The sequence below is a fragment of the Nematolebias whitei genome, chromosome 3 (genome assembly GCF_014905685.2).
Source record: "Nematolebias whitei isolate Nwh7 chromosome 3, NemWhi1, whole genome shotgun sequence".
In the NCBI taxonomy this organism is placed as follows: domain Eukaryota; kingdom Metazoa; phylum Chordata; class Actinopteri; order Cyprinodontiformes; family Rivulidae; genus Nematolebias; species Nematolebias whitei.
Window position 1 is genome coordinate 35,709,638 of NC_056500.1, and position 14,437 is coordinate 35,724,074.

The 14,437-nt window shown below is 44.0% G+C and overlaps 1 protein-coding gene across 1 annotated transcript; it reads right to left on the reverse strand.

The window, feature by feature from the left end:
* Window positions 1-1,376: 1,376 nt before the first annotated feature.
* LOC119408074 (tetraspanin-5) lies at window positions 1,377-10,639 on the reverse strand. The gene is made up of 8 exons (XM_037674911.1): window positions 10,469-10,639; window positions 9,016-9,066; window positions 7,385-7,531; window positions 7,136-7,306; window positions 6,873-6,998; window positions 4,052-4,099; window positions 1,532-1,648; window positions 1,377-1,442 (listed from the first exon to the last, which is right to left on the reverse strand). Exons 1-8 carry the CDS (start codon window positions 10,550-10,552, stop codon window positions 1,377-1,379), a joined length of 810 nt encoding a protein of 269 aa, XP_037530839.1. The 5' UTR covers window positions 10,553-10,639.
* Window positions 10,640-14,437: the final 3,798 nt, after the last annotated feature.

Below are 14,437 nucleotides of genomic sequence, written 5' to 3' on the forward strand. Positions count from 1 at the left end.
AAAACCCTCCTCAGCTCCTCCTTCAGTTCGCTGCACTGAGATGAATTTGTTCACGTCGTATCGAAGGTGCACCACGTTCCAGAGGTCAGATTTCCCCGTAGAATAACTCTGAAACTCTTAATTTACTATTTACACATGGATGAGATTCTTCATGCTGGAAACTGCTGTTCTGACAACTCTTCTTTGAGCTGCTGGAGCTCAAACTGCACAGACTGCGGAGGAAGGAAAGTGTTAACAAAAAGCAAGTTACCGACGTCGGTTCAATGAGGTTGAAGAACCTGAGCGGTTACCTGATACGTGCTTCTTGTCGTTGAACGCTCGGCGTAGGCCTTAGGAAAACAAACTGCACAAACAACAGGTTTACTAACAGGCACAGTGAAGTCGAGGCGTACTGGATGATGCGGACAGAGCGACCACGTTTTTAACTATTTCTCTCAGAAGTTAAAGTAAATTATACACACAGCAAAGTTTCACCTTAAGGTAACAAAGTACCGCAGACGTTAAACCATTATACAGCAACGTATGGCAGAGGTACGGCAAGCAAAGACCTTCAATAATGTCAAGGGAATTTAGGTAAAGGTTTATGGATGTGTGTGTGTAACCAACTAATGTTAAATTAATGTGTGTGAGTTAGAGTCGTTTTTCCTCCTGCAGGTGCACGGAGGAGCATCTGATAACTCCAAGGCCTTCTCCGAGTCTGTACTTGACCTTGACGAGACCTTGACCTCTCTAAGCGGCTTTAAGACTCTGTTGGACTCCTGGCAAGGACCAATGCAGACATGTTCTGGTCCATTGTTGTCATTGTTCTTTGTTAAAAGCAGGTCTCTCTTGTAAATGAGTCCCTGAGGCTCAATGGGATTAACCTGTCTAAATAAAGGTTGAATGAAAAAAGATGGAAAGCCGAGCTCTGTCTGATAAGTGTGTATTATAAAACACTTCCTGCCTCACTGTGCGGTGCAGTTTCTCACTGACGAGACTCTAAGCATGTAACTGTGTACATCTGTGAAAGCTTTATAGTGACTGTCTAACCGTACCGGTTATAAAAATCTCCTTGTGTCCTCAGAGTGGCTGATTTGAGTAAAGAGATGATAAAAGGATATTTAGTTATCCAGCATATAACCTTTGGCCTTGATTTGTGACCTTGATCTTTGAGCTGGCGTGATGACAAGATGACGTGACATGCTGTACAGTGGTGGAACAGCTGTGCATCAGGTTTCATTAAATTGTCTTGAGCAGTTTAGAAGTTAAAGGAGAACGTTTCACATGTACGGACGGATGAGACTATCCCATAATAATAAAACGGTCAGGGATTCACACAGTCAGCGTCCTTTAGTGTGGTACCAGAGTGAAACTGAGCTTATTAAAAATGTAGCCACTTACCAACTTTCTCTCACAGCTTCAATGTCGCTCACAAGATTTTGAGCCAAACAGATCCCAAAAATCTACAAGCAGACAAGAAGCATTGCGAGGTCAGATCAAATGTTTAAAGGCATCAGATGTGACTAAACTTCTCCCACACTTTGAGCCCCACCTGCAACAGTGCGATTCCAATAAAGATGCCGGCCACCACGGTCAGGTTGTCTTGAAGCCACTTCTCAAACTGAGGGACGCAGCCTTTGATGTAGATGTAGGTTCTCTGCTCGGCGTCCTGGGGAAACGTTCACAAGTCCAAGGATTACAAACACATGGAAGCTGTCATTTTACTGGGTCGGCCCTGATAACAAAGACAGAACTGATGAGCTAATGGCTAGTCGGAGTGGTCAAAGAGAGGCCCAGATGGAGAAAAAAAAGTTACTGTTGTCTTAAAACTTAGAAATCTGTCAAAGTTGTTCTCGTGAACGTCGTTTTATGAACTTGTATCACCTCCGATATGCATTACTATGTAAATAGCTGAGTACAGTGAGACGGACGGAGGTGTAAATGTTTATAAATTAATATAAAGCCCCCAGTATACTGCCGCGTACATTCATACGCAGAGGTACGCACGTACGTACGCAGAGGTACGAGCGTACCCCCCAGGGCATGTCCATGCAAAGCTCCAATTTTTACAACTGCATACACGTACGCGGTGTCACACAATAAACTGCCCAGCGACGGACTGTTTTGTATGCAACACCAGTGTATTAAATCCCCCTTCTTCATCTCTGATCTGGCCTTTTCTTTTGTTTTTTTGCCAAGAGGCAAGTGATCTCTTCCTCCTCCGTTGATGCCATGACTGAAATGGTGAGAAATGGAGGAATTTGTCACGAGCAAATTAAACTCAGGTCCAGCGGCTGTGGGAGGGTCTGGAGATTTCCTGGTGGGCTGGTCTGATGTGTGGGCTGTAGAGCCAGCGCTCCCTGTGTTTTTTTTATTTTTTAGATCTTTTTATTAACAACATATAAACAGAACACCGCTGCGGCTGCCAGCGTTTGGTTTTTTTTCCCCCCGACCTGTCAATCAATCCAGTAGGCGTGTCAGCAAATGACCAATCGGCGACCTCAATTTGTCCCGAAGGTAAACACCCCTTGTCTGCGAAGCTGCTCTGCAGCTGCTCAGGGTGTACGCTGGAGTTTAATGACTGAACCCTCTGCGTACAGTACACGCGTACGTCCGTTCACGCGTACGTACGCGGCAGTATACTGGAGGCTTAAGGCAAAATTTTATAAATTAACTTTTGCATGAAGTGCAGTTAAATGTTTGGGAATAAAGTTTATTAAAGGCAGCAATCCTCTTTCCCAGCAAACGAGCCTGTGTGGGCCCCTCATTGGCTGTTGTGGGGGTTCCTGTGGGCAGGACAAACCCACACAACACCCATTTCCATTAGTCCAGACAGGACTCCTCCAAACACACACCAGGAGGAAGAACCTGAAGTGGTTTGCCCATGTAGTGAGGACCTCGGTCAAACCTGATCCTCAGATGAACAGTGAAGGAAAACATAAGGGGGGGGGGGGGGGGTGTCCCCCCTTCAGTGGGCAGAGGACACCCTTACCTGGACAGGGCTCCCCTTCCATGCTCTCACCCTTCTTGCTGAGGATTGGCCATGGTGGAGGTTGCAGGTGAGAGATGTGTGTTCTGCCCTCATAGCTACAAGTTAAGGGACTGATGATGATGATGATGAAACAGGCTCACAGCAGAGAGAACAAAACTTCAATGTGGGGAAAGCTTAATTGGAGGTTTGCCCACTAATGTTTGTGGTAGGTTGCCTCATTGGGGACCAACCACAACAGTTTTGCTCTTGAGTCCCACTGAGTGAGAAAGTCTTCTGGTCCAGTACCTCATATGGGCCTCATCAGTCTTTCTGCGGGTATTCCACTCAAATCCCACGAGCACGTTTTGCTTTTCTGTGCTCCATGTTTTTGTTTTTTTTATTTTTCATGTGGGCAACCATTTGTGGGTTTACCCACAGAAATCCCGCATGGGCCCCACTGCCACCAAACCCATTCAGGACTGAGTCCTGGCCCTTCTCGGACCAGGCCGTGTCTCCAAAACTGAGGACGCTCAAAGAGCTATCCTCAACAGGTGAGATATTAATTATTCCTGACCTGTCCACAGAACTCTGCTCGAAATGATCCGAACTATCCCTTTAATGAAAGCACGTGATTAATTTTAACTTGTGGCCTCCTTCGCAGTTGTGGACATGAAGTCTGCTCAATGTTCTCCCACTCTGACTCTGATTAAAGCAGCTTCATTTTAGCTCACATGTGAAGCCGAGAAAACAAACGGAGCCTTTTTCTTCGGCTGGGCTCGTGGGGAGAACCGCCAAAGCTAATGATGGGGGGAGGAGTGGCTCCCAGTTCACAGTGCATTGCTGCTGCATGAGTAATACCACATATGCCTTAAGAACTGATGGAGACCCAGCTGCAGTGTTGTGGAGCGAGGAGATGGGAAAATACTGAAAGAGGAATATTGTGAGCATGGGTGGAGTAACCAATGACCTCATCCTGAGAAAACAAGCTGCCTGCAGCCAGAAGAAGCCAGAACTGCTGGTTTCTGTTTTATGGACTCATGTCCATGGCGACCTGTTGAGTGGGATCTCCATCTCATTTGTTGGTTTATGTTTGTAACTCACCGTTTTCGCCCGGATATCGTATCCACACTGAGTGTTAATGACGTCCTCCTGCGCAGAAAAGACGGTTTTATTAGTTTTATTTGCATTAAATTGATAGAAATGACAACAAAGGCCTACTCTCAGAGGAATATTTGAGTTCAAATTAATACTATGATGGTATGTGCAACAAAACTATAAGTAATGCACCTGTTCGTGAATTGTCTTGTCTCAAATTGTACTTTGTGCTAAAATATGTTCATAGGTTACTCAACGCTCGTCCGGTTAATAAAGTGCACCAATCAGATGTAAAGCACATTCAAACACATCCAGTCTACAGATTCAACTCAGTCTGGAGGATGTGTCTGCTTAAAAAAAAAAAAGATTTACATGGGTTTGTGTCATTTGTGGTCGTACCGCACAACAAGGAGTCAGATCCGCTCAGAAAAAGATTGATAATAAACCGAATAAAGACACGCACGTCTTGGAGCGAGTTTAACGTCTCAACACACAAATGTGTAACTGTCGTTTGAAAACAGCTGCAGAAACAGAAACCTAAAGGTCAGAGTGAAACTAAAACTCCACAGTTTTTATGAATGTGTAGTGATAAAGTGTTTTTAAACTATGGACAAAGCTTCAAAGTCAATACAGACACAGGAGGGCTGTGACCCGTGTGAGGGAACAGTCAGGCAGACGCAGCGCTCTGATCTGATCAGAGATCAGCAGGAACAGTTGGTCACGGTGTCAGCATGCAGTCCAACACACTGGAGGTAAATGACGTGATGTGCATTCCTTCAAGGAATGACAGTTTTTGATTTGTCGCCTGTTTTTCCTGTAAGATTCAGTCAGAATGATGTTATGCAATCTCTCATCTGGTGCTTTTGCAAATCTCCCTCAGGTCTGCTATGAAGATACAGGTGAGCCCTAATGGTGGAGGTCAGTCAGGTGTGTCTGAGCTCTGCCAGGATGGCTCAGTGTTTTCAGAGCAACGTTTTAAAATACAGTAGTCCCTCGCTACTTTGTGGTTCGAATTTCATGGGCTCGCTCTATCGCAGTTTGTAGACGTCCAGTACATAATACTGTAAATAAAAAAAACATTGTACAGGACACGATTGTCAACTTTAATATTACTCACGTGATTGGAACAGTACTGGATACAGTACTGTAAAAAGTTAACGAAAATATAAAATACTTCGGACAGGCGGCACCATTTTGTAGTTTTCTCCCAGTAAGCCTCCAGCGTATTCTCGCTCTTAATGACCACATTTCCCAGAAGACAACAGGGCCCCGCCCAGAAGCCCTGTTTCCTTCTGCTGAAAAAAACAGACGTAAAGTTTTGATCTGATCGGTGCTCAGCGGATGCAGAGAAGCTGCACTGAACCCACTGAACCAGACCAGAAGCGGAGCAGAACCAGACCTCCAGACCATCGGTGAATCTTGAGAGCTGGTAGCCCGTCTACGTGGACCTCCGAGCGGACGCGTGCGGCCGAAGTTCTTGCGTTCCATCTGAAGCTCACGGTACGTTTTCCATGTCTTTCAACTGGCCGACGAGGACTTCCGAGTGGGACACGCTGGTGAGTAAAATTTAGTAGCTACATATAAGTATGTTGTTAAAATTAGTACGTTTAAGGGTTTAGAACATCGATTGTGAGCTTTGTTGCTGCAGGGTACGTCTGCAGAAACTGAACCGAGTCATACCGAAAACTAACCGAGAGCCGCTGCTGTTCTGCAGAGCCTGGTAAGTAAAATTTAGTAGCTACATATACAGTACTGTGTTGTTAAAATGATATAAGTTTAAGAGTTTAGAACATTGCAAGAGCGTGGGAAGGTTTTCTAAAGCCTTAAAATACATAAATAAGTACTCAAATAAATATAAAGTTGCTACTTTGCGGAATTTCACTTACTGCGGGTGGGTTCGGAACCGAACCCCCGCAATAAACGAGGGACTACTGTATAACCAATCGTTTCAGGGGTTTATTAATAGGACAATGTTTTGAAAAAACTGCCAACTAGTGGCATCAAGAGACAAAAACTACAAAATAACATTCCACTGTGAAACCTTTGGGACAAACGCAGCAGAGCTGCAACATAATATTCCTGACCTTGACCTTAAAGCAGAACTGACTTGTGTTTTCATAAGTTTTATCCAAAAAAAACATCAGCTTGTAGCTCTTCTGCCGTCTTGCAACAATAACCCAGGAGAAGCAAACCATCCGTGGCTCTACAAGAGGGATTTTGTCTTTAACCCTTTCCAGGTTGCAGAAATCGGGAGTGTTGATTTTCAGTGAGCTGCAGTTTGATATTTTGCAGCTAGATGGCGCTACATCATCCACACTGGACCTACATGATTCAAACTATTTGTTTCCTGTGGAGCCAAAAGCTGAAGCTTTGTCTCCGTCCCACTCATTAAAAACAATCTGAGCGTTGCTGCTGAAGATGGAACAGTTGGAAAAACGCCCTCGTGTCAGCAAATAAAAACATCTGAGCAACTTTCATTAAAGAGAGTTGTGCTGCAGCAAAGAGCTGTCACTGGTGTGCAGTGGGCAGCTGTGAGAGCACTGTTCTGCCAAAACAAAGAGAAAGAAAAGCCTTGCTCAAGGTCTCCAGTCTGCTTTCAGACTCAGTTGTCTGGCAGAGGACTAACCGCTGAGGGCTGGACGTCCTGTTGGACCGCAGCCATGACATTTGACATCTGGACAACACAGATAACATGACTTTCTGTTACCAGGAAGACTCCCTCAACATCCTCCTGAGCACACTCTTGCAGAGAAAACTCACTAACTTCCTTACGGGAGCGTTCCGCTCTACTCCAATGGGAGTACACGGTGAAAAGCAGCAGACGTACCGCGGGATCTTTGGTGCAGCAGGAAAAGGGCACGCCACATTTCTCACGACTCGGGTTTGAATCGGTGCAGTTAAAGTAGATGTTCAAATTCCAGTCGTCAGCACCGAAGGCTCCACAGCACTCCCACTGCAAGGTTAAACAAACATCAAAACACGATCGCATTAAAGTCAACACGCTCCCACAGAAAGGAGAGAGCGTTTCAAACATGAGGTAATAACAGTTCAAGGTTGTAAAAAACTTTAAACCAGCACGACGGCGCTCACATATTCCTGGGTGAAGTCTATGAGGTTTTGCAGATCGATGTCATCTCTGTAGGCCCGGATGTTGTTGTTAATGAAAGAGTTGAGCTGGTCCTTGATCCAGTCTTTGAAAACAAAGGCCAGAACTCCTGCGGTCAGCTCCAGGAAGAAGATGATACCCAGGAACACGGAGAACTACAGGACAGAAACGTTCCGTGAAACCAACACGTCGTTACGAAACAAACTCTCGGTGGGATCCTGCGGGAAACGTACAAACTTTAGCAGGAAAGAGTTCTCTCGCAGCGCTCCGATGCAGCCAGCGAACCCGAGGATGAACATGACGCCGCCCACCACGAGGAAGAGCCACACGGGGTCGAAGCCCCCCAGGTCAGTGATGGACGAGATGTTGGAGAGGACGCCCTGATGGGGAAGCAAAGACGGTGAAAAGTTCATCTGATCTGAGAACTTGCGTTCAGCGAACACATTAAGTCAAGTCAACCATTTCAAACAGCAGCTGTTACCGAAGTGCTTAACAATAAGATCAAGGCAGTAAAAAACAATAATAATAATTAAAAGCAACAAAAATGGAAACAAAAAATACAAAACAACGAGGAACAATGAAATATCAAATCACACTGTGTTAAACGTCAGTGAAAACAGGTGTGTTTTTAGCAGAGATTTAAAAACAGGAAGTGAAGTCGTCTGTCTAATGTTGAGGAGCAGATTGTTCCAGAGTTGAGGGTCCATGACTGAAAAAGCCCGATCTCCTCTGAGCTTCAACCAAAAGCAGCTGGTCAGATGATCTCAGCGCCAGAGAAGGAACATATGGTTGAAGTAGGTCAGAGATGTATGAGGGTGAAAGGTCATTAATGCACTTAAAGGTCAACAGGAGAATCTTAAAATCAGTTCTGACACGCACAGGGAGCCAGTGAAGGGAGGACAGAACTGGTGAAATGTGATCAAACCTACAAGTTCCTGTTAAGAGTTGAGCTGCAGCATTTTGGACGAGCTGGAGACGTGACAGGGCCTCCTGACTGACTCCAACATAAATCATTACAGTAGTCCAGCAGGTTGTAACGAACGCATGAACTGTTTTTTTAAGGTCAGATCTGGTCAACACAGACTTAAACTTAGTTATCTGCCTTAACTGGAAGAAGGTTTTTTGTAGAACAGAGTTAATCTGTTCATTAAACTTGACACCAGAGTCTAAAACCATCCCGACATTGTTAACAGACTGCTTAAGGCATGGCTCAAGGGAGTCCAGGTTTACAGGATCAGAGGCAGCAGTAGATCTACGGCTAAACACAACGACCTCAGTTTTCTGATCATTAAAACTTGACATGATGTCATCGAGACATTTTAACAGAGGATGAATGAAGCAAGAACTGTTGGGTGGTAAGGGCAGATAAATCTGACAATCATCAGCATAACAATGAATATATTGAGTTCACTGCGACGCTGCTTCGGTCCAGGTGTGCTGCTGCACCTTCTTTTGATGTCCGAACAGAAACGGGCGGCACGTCTCTACTTCTGAGATCTCTAGTCCAAATAACGGAGACGTTCTGAAACGTGACCCGCGCAGATTATACGTGAATCCACCGAGTGACAAAATAACTGTCACATGAACAAAGGTCTTCAATAAAAGTCAGAAACCCCTCTCCACCCTGAGAGCATGACAGTGAACGCATCACGTCAACTCAGTCTGTTCCTGAAGGCGTCACGCAGGAAAGCACGACATTCTTCTCTGGTTCAGTAAAACAACTGCAGCGTTCCACAGTCGGCGTTAAAATCACTAATCAAAGCGAATGATCTGATGATCACTGGAAGATGTTGGTGACTGAGAAGATTTACGAATTAATGCAACGCACATCGTCAAGAGATTAAAAAAAAAAAAGAATACCCACCTTTTCGCTCCACGCCCAGAGCCCGATACCGAGAAACGTCAATCCGAGGAACTGAGCAACGGGAGACAAAAGAGCAGAAAGATTTAATGTCGACAAGTCGCCATGGGACAGAAGCAGGTGGAGAGGAACCACCAGGTACCAGAACTAAACGCAGCTTCATCTGCAGAACCAGCACCGAGATCCCAAGGCTTAATTTTGTTGTTATGAAAGACTTATTCCTTAAAAGCAATCAGCCACAACATTAAAACCACTGACTACCGAGGACGACAACCTTTCATGTCTAGCTGGAAAATCCAGAGTCTTGGAATAAATACGACCAACTTTTGTCCAAAAACTCAGGTAGTGACTGCGAAAAACTGCCAAGACAGCGGAAAGAAAAGTTATAAACAATAGACTTGTTTACCAATCAAACTACAACTTATTAGGAGCTGAAAAAGTATAATACACATTTTTTTAAACCTGTTTAGTTATTGTCAATTATTAATAAGAAGCAGAACTAGCTTCTGCTGCTGATAACGACTTTACTTTTGAGAAAATATATATTTAGTTTACAGTAAAAGTATAATAGTCTGTGTTAGTACAGGTACTGTGAGATGAATCTGTGTCATATTTGAGCTTCACTTTATGAAGTTATTGATAAAACATATGGAACTTTTTCATGATGTTCTCACTTTTCTCAGATGCACCTGTACAGGTAAATAAGAGAGCTGCTTATTGTCCAGGCGACACCTGGTGTTGGTCTGTGTCTCTCTGCTGTCCTCTCCAACCTCAGCCAGTAAAGACAGATGGACTGGTTCTGGTTCTGATGGGGGATTCTTCCTGTTCACGGGGAGTCATTTCTTTCCACTGTCACCATTCTGCTGCTCAGGACACGAGACTGTGAAGTGAAGATCTGTGCAACCTGCTGGCTTCCTTAGATAACTTTTACTATCCTGATGCATGCTCAATAATCCAGGTAGAAAAATCTAAAAAAGTTAAATCAGCTCCTCAGACTGAAGAAGTCTCTCGGACGAGAGACGAAACGTTTCTACATTTTTTTGTTGTTTTGCTTTGTTTTGGGTTTTTTTGAATGTCCAGAGGACCAGATTTAACTTCCTTAGATAACTTTTACTAGGTGCCACTTTTCACCGTACGTGAACGTTTTTTGCTCAGATCCCAGAGAGGACTTTTGTCCACCATGACCCAGTAAAGTCCAGGTGGTTTGGCCACTTTTCTCTTGAGCCATTCTGTTGTAGATGTTGCTGCTCAGATTGATTACAGATGCTGACAGCTGTGCTCGTTGCTACAATAAAACCTCGAATTCGGTGGATGGGTAACAGGTGCGCAGAGGAGCAGAGGGAACACTGCAGGGATGACCCCCCCCCCCCCCCCCCACCACCACCACCACCTCCCCCCACCCACAACACCACGTCCTGTCAGCGTCTCGACAACACCCAGGCTGGCTCGGACTCACCCAGAAAATGATGTTGAACCCGAAGATGAAGTACTTGATGCAGCAGCTCACTTCCTGAGCCTTGAAATGCTTCCCTGACATCATTTTGGAAACGACTTGGGGGCTGGGGGGGCTCAGGTCGACGCTCCTCTTTGTTTCTGCGCAGCCCAGTCGGCGGGAACAGCCTTCAATGTCCGTTCAGGAGTGGATGAAGGCGCCATCAGCTGGTGGTGTCGGCCTCGGCCCGCTCAGGTCTCACCCGGTTGAGGACGAACAAAGCCCCGACGCTCAGATAAACCCACCAGCCTCCAACACCGCAGACATGGCTGCTGCATGAGCGACGCGGCTCTCAGCCAATCAGAGGCCGAGGAGACGCGAAGAGGCGGGACTTCCGCGCCCCCTTTTTCTAAACGATAATAAAAGCAGTTCCTTTGGGACTGACTCTGACATATTTAAAGACTATTTTATCCACTCTATCACTGCAGACCGCAGTACAATACCTCTGAATTAAGAAAGGTCCACGACTGTTGATTAAAACATTATGAGCATGTTAAATAATGAGCAAATTGTCTTATGTAACAGCTATTTTTAATCTGGACTACATATTGTGTGTGTGTGTGTGTGTGTGTGTGTGCGTGTGTGCGTGTGTGTGTGTGTGTGTGTGTGTGTGTGTGTGTGTGCGTGCGTGCGTGCGTGCGTGTGTGTGTATTTGTACTTCCTATATCAACAAAAACTATAACACATAAAGACAAATCCATCCTTCTTCTACCAGTTATCTGTATTCAGGTTGTGCAGGAAGCAGGTCCAACAGAAAAACCCAGACCTCCACCTCTCCCCCCCCAGAGACACTTTCCAGCTTGTCCTGGAGGACCCTGAGGTGTTCCCAGGACAGAGAAGATACACCATGCCCACCATCCCTCCAGCAACTTCTGTGTCTTCCTTGGGGCCTCTTACCAGAGGGACGTGCCTGGAAAACCTGTTAAAGGAGGCATCCTAATCAGATGAACCTCCTCAAGTCACTCTTTTGGATGCGAAGGAGCAGCGGCTCGACGATCTCCTTCCTGATGACGGAGCTCCTCTCCCTGGCTGAGCCGGGCAACCCTGCGAAGGAAGCCCACTTCAGTCGCTTGTATCCAGGATCTCATTCTTTCAGTCCTGATCCAAACATCACGAACACAGGTGAAGGTTGGAACATAGACAGATCAGCAAACCCAGAGCTTTGCCTTTCAACTCAGCTCTTTTCACCACGACAGACCAAAGCAACGCCCTCATTACTGAGTATGAGGCCTCAATTCGTCGATCCAGCTCTTGCTCCATCATCAGTCAGGAACAAGACGCCCTGATACCTGAACTCCACTTGAACTAAAGACAAATCACATTTTGTGAAATGTTCAGTGACATATTATTAATATTATTATTAATATTATTAATAATATTATTAATAATATTACCAGAGCAGTTAGGACTTACTGCAGTGTGTCTGTGAGATGGTTTGTCTGTCGTGTTAGTAAAATATCTCGTGAACCACTGGATGCATTTTAATGAAAAGTTCATTTAAAGAATTCATTGGATGTGCACTGATAAACTTTTGGAGTTAACAGTCCAAGAGATGACGGTCATTTTACAGACAATGAGCCGAAGTTTGTTATACAAGCTGAAAATCATCCTCAACACTCTAAAAGTGAACAAATCTCACGAGATCACTCAGATTATTTACAATGTTTGCCTAAAATGGCTCCAGCTTCGTCCCCTCTTCAAAAGATGCAACGTTACATGAGATATTGTCGCCTGTGATGTAATGTGTGGTAAAAGATTATTATGGGAATCCTTTTCAATGCATTTATTACATATTTGCAGATTCATAAAAACAAAACTATGTTGAGGAGAAAAGGGGGGATTTTTATGTTTGGTGGATTCAAGATAAAGCTGTCAGACTAATAAATGTGTAATAACTGCCCCCTGGTGGCAGCTTCTGTCTCCTGCAACATTTTGAGCCACTGAACACAGAACATTTATTTATTTATAGTTATTGTACACAATATATTTAACATTTATTTTTTAATTCACGCATAAATAACCCCCCACAGCAGCCGTGTTCCACATTTGGTTTATTACATAAAATATTACACCAAAATTCTACTGCATTGCAAATGTCTGCTTACAAAACAGGATCATTTATGAAAATAAATATTTCTGTGCAATTTACCTGTATTGTCAATGCAAGTGAAACAATGCTGAGATTCATTTAGCTGTGTGCCAATAAATAAACTTCCTGTGTGCAGCCAGCGAGACCTTTAATCCTCCGACATGGTTTCCTCACGCGAAGCTGGTTCGCGGACTTCTTCAACCTTCAGAGTTTTGTTTATTTGCGCTGCTTGAAACAAAATGTGTGGCACACTGAAAGGTTCTTCACATTGTTCCTAAAAGTTCTCGTAAACTCACATTTCAAAAGGTCTGGCAATACAAAAAGTGGTAACACCAACATGAAGAGGTCACACATCAGTATTTGGCTGCTTCTTCATTTTACACAAACAGTTTTGGATTAAAGAAAATACATTATGCCCCGGTTTCTCTGTAAAACGGTTGTCCTCGTTGGAAATAAAAATTCTTCATTTTAATTGTCATGATTGCACTGCGGACAGGCAGAGTTCCCAGAATCCTCTGCTGGCACAAAATCAAGCTGCGACGAAACAACGTTCTTGTGCTTTCTGCTTTGCAACACTCAGAACACATCCCTTATAGAGCACACCTTGTGCATTTAGTCCGATTAACACGTCTACTTTAGATCTGGCTGAAAGAGACAAAGATTATAAACAATAACTATCTTACTTGTTGCAGATAGCTCTTTCTGACAGCTCAAGTTGGAGAAATTGAGCTCGATTCTGACCGGACTGGACAAAGATTAATGATGACAGCGATTGTCTTAACCCATCCATCCAAATTCTACTCTTTAAACCTTTTAAATGGTTTTATATTTCATGGTTCTCCCAGCAGAAATCTAATGTTCTTCCTGCTGGAGCAGCCCCCGCTAACTGCTCCAAAGTGATATTGTAACAACCAAATAATTTAATGTAAATAAACACGATGTAAAGCTTTATAAAACAGGGTGTGCATGAACCACAGTGACAGTCTTGAGAGTGAAGTTGTTTTAAGGTGGCAGCAGTTTGGACTTTCCACTGCTTCAATTAGCCTTTAGCCGCGACGGTGGGAATGTGAGCATGTATGAACTTCTACGCCCCTAAACACCAACATAAAAGATATTATAACCCCAAAGAAATGCAGTAAAATACACTCTGGGTTGTTGTTTTATCAGAAGAGGGACATCCGTCAGGTGGTGCTGCAGCACCCTTCACAGCGCTAACCGTTAGCTCAACAATCCGGTCAAATTTAAACTCTATTCCTGCAAAATGAGGTCACTCAAAAAGCTATCTACAACAGGTAAGATGTTAATTATACAAAAGATTTCCACTCTCCTCTGGTGAGGGGAGGAAACGCCTCGTTAGCGTCTCGTTCTTTCACCCGGAAGCACTCAGCAGATCAGTCCGTCAACTGAGGAAGGGCTCGTTGGGCATTTTTAAAGAATGTTAATCAAGTGATGCACATAAACAAATTGTAAACCTCTGGTCTTGCTAAGCTCAACGTTAGCCGATTGTTTTGGTATACGAGTGTAATGTTCATATTTTAATAATCAGATTTCTTTTGGCTGTAAAAAGTACCTATTTATGCAGAAATATAGGATTACTATTATTTTCTTTGGAAAATAACTGAATATTACAATACTGGGTAATTAAATATAGCAAGAACATTTTATAAGTTATTCTCAACAATCACAGTAGCTGGAAGTTTAGACGTTTCTGACATGTTTCAGTATGAAGCACATCCGTACAGACAAGTATAAAATAATCTAAGGCTTTGTGTGAATAAATTCAAGACTTCTTCCTGTGCGTCTGTCTGAAGCTCAGCCGCTTCATTCAGAGCTGTAAAGTTTCT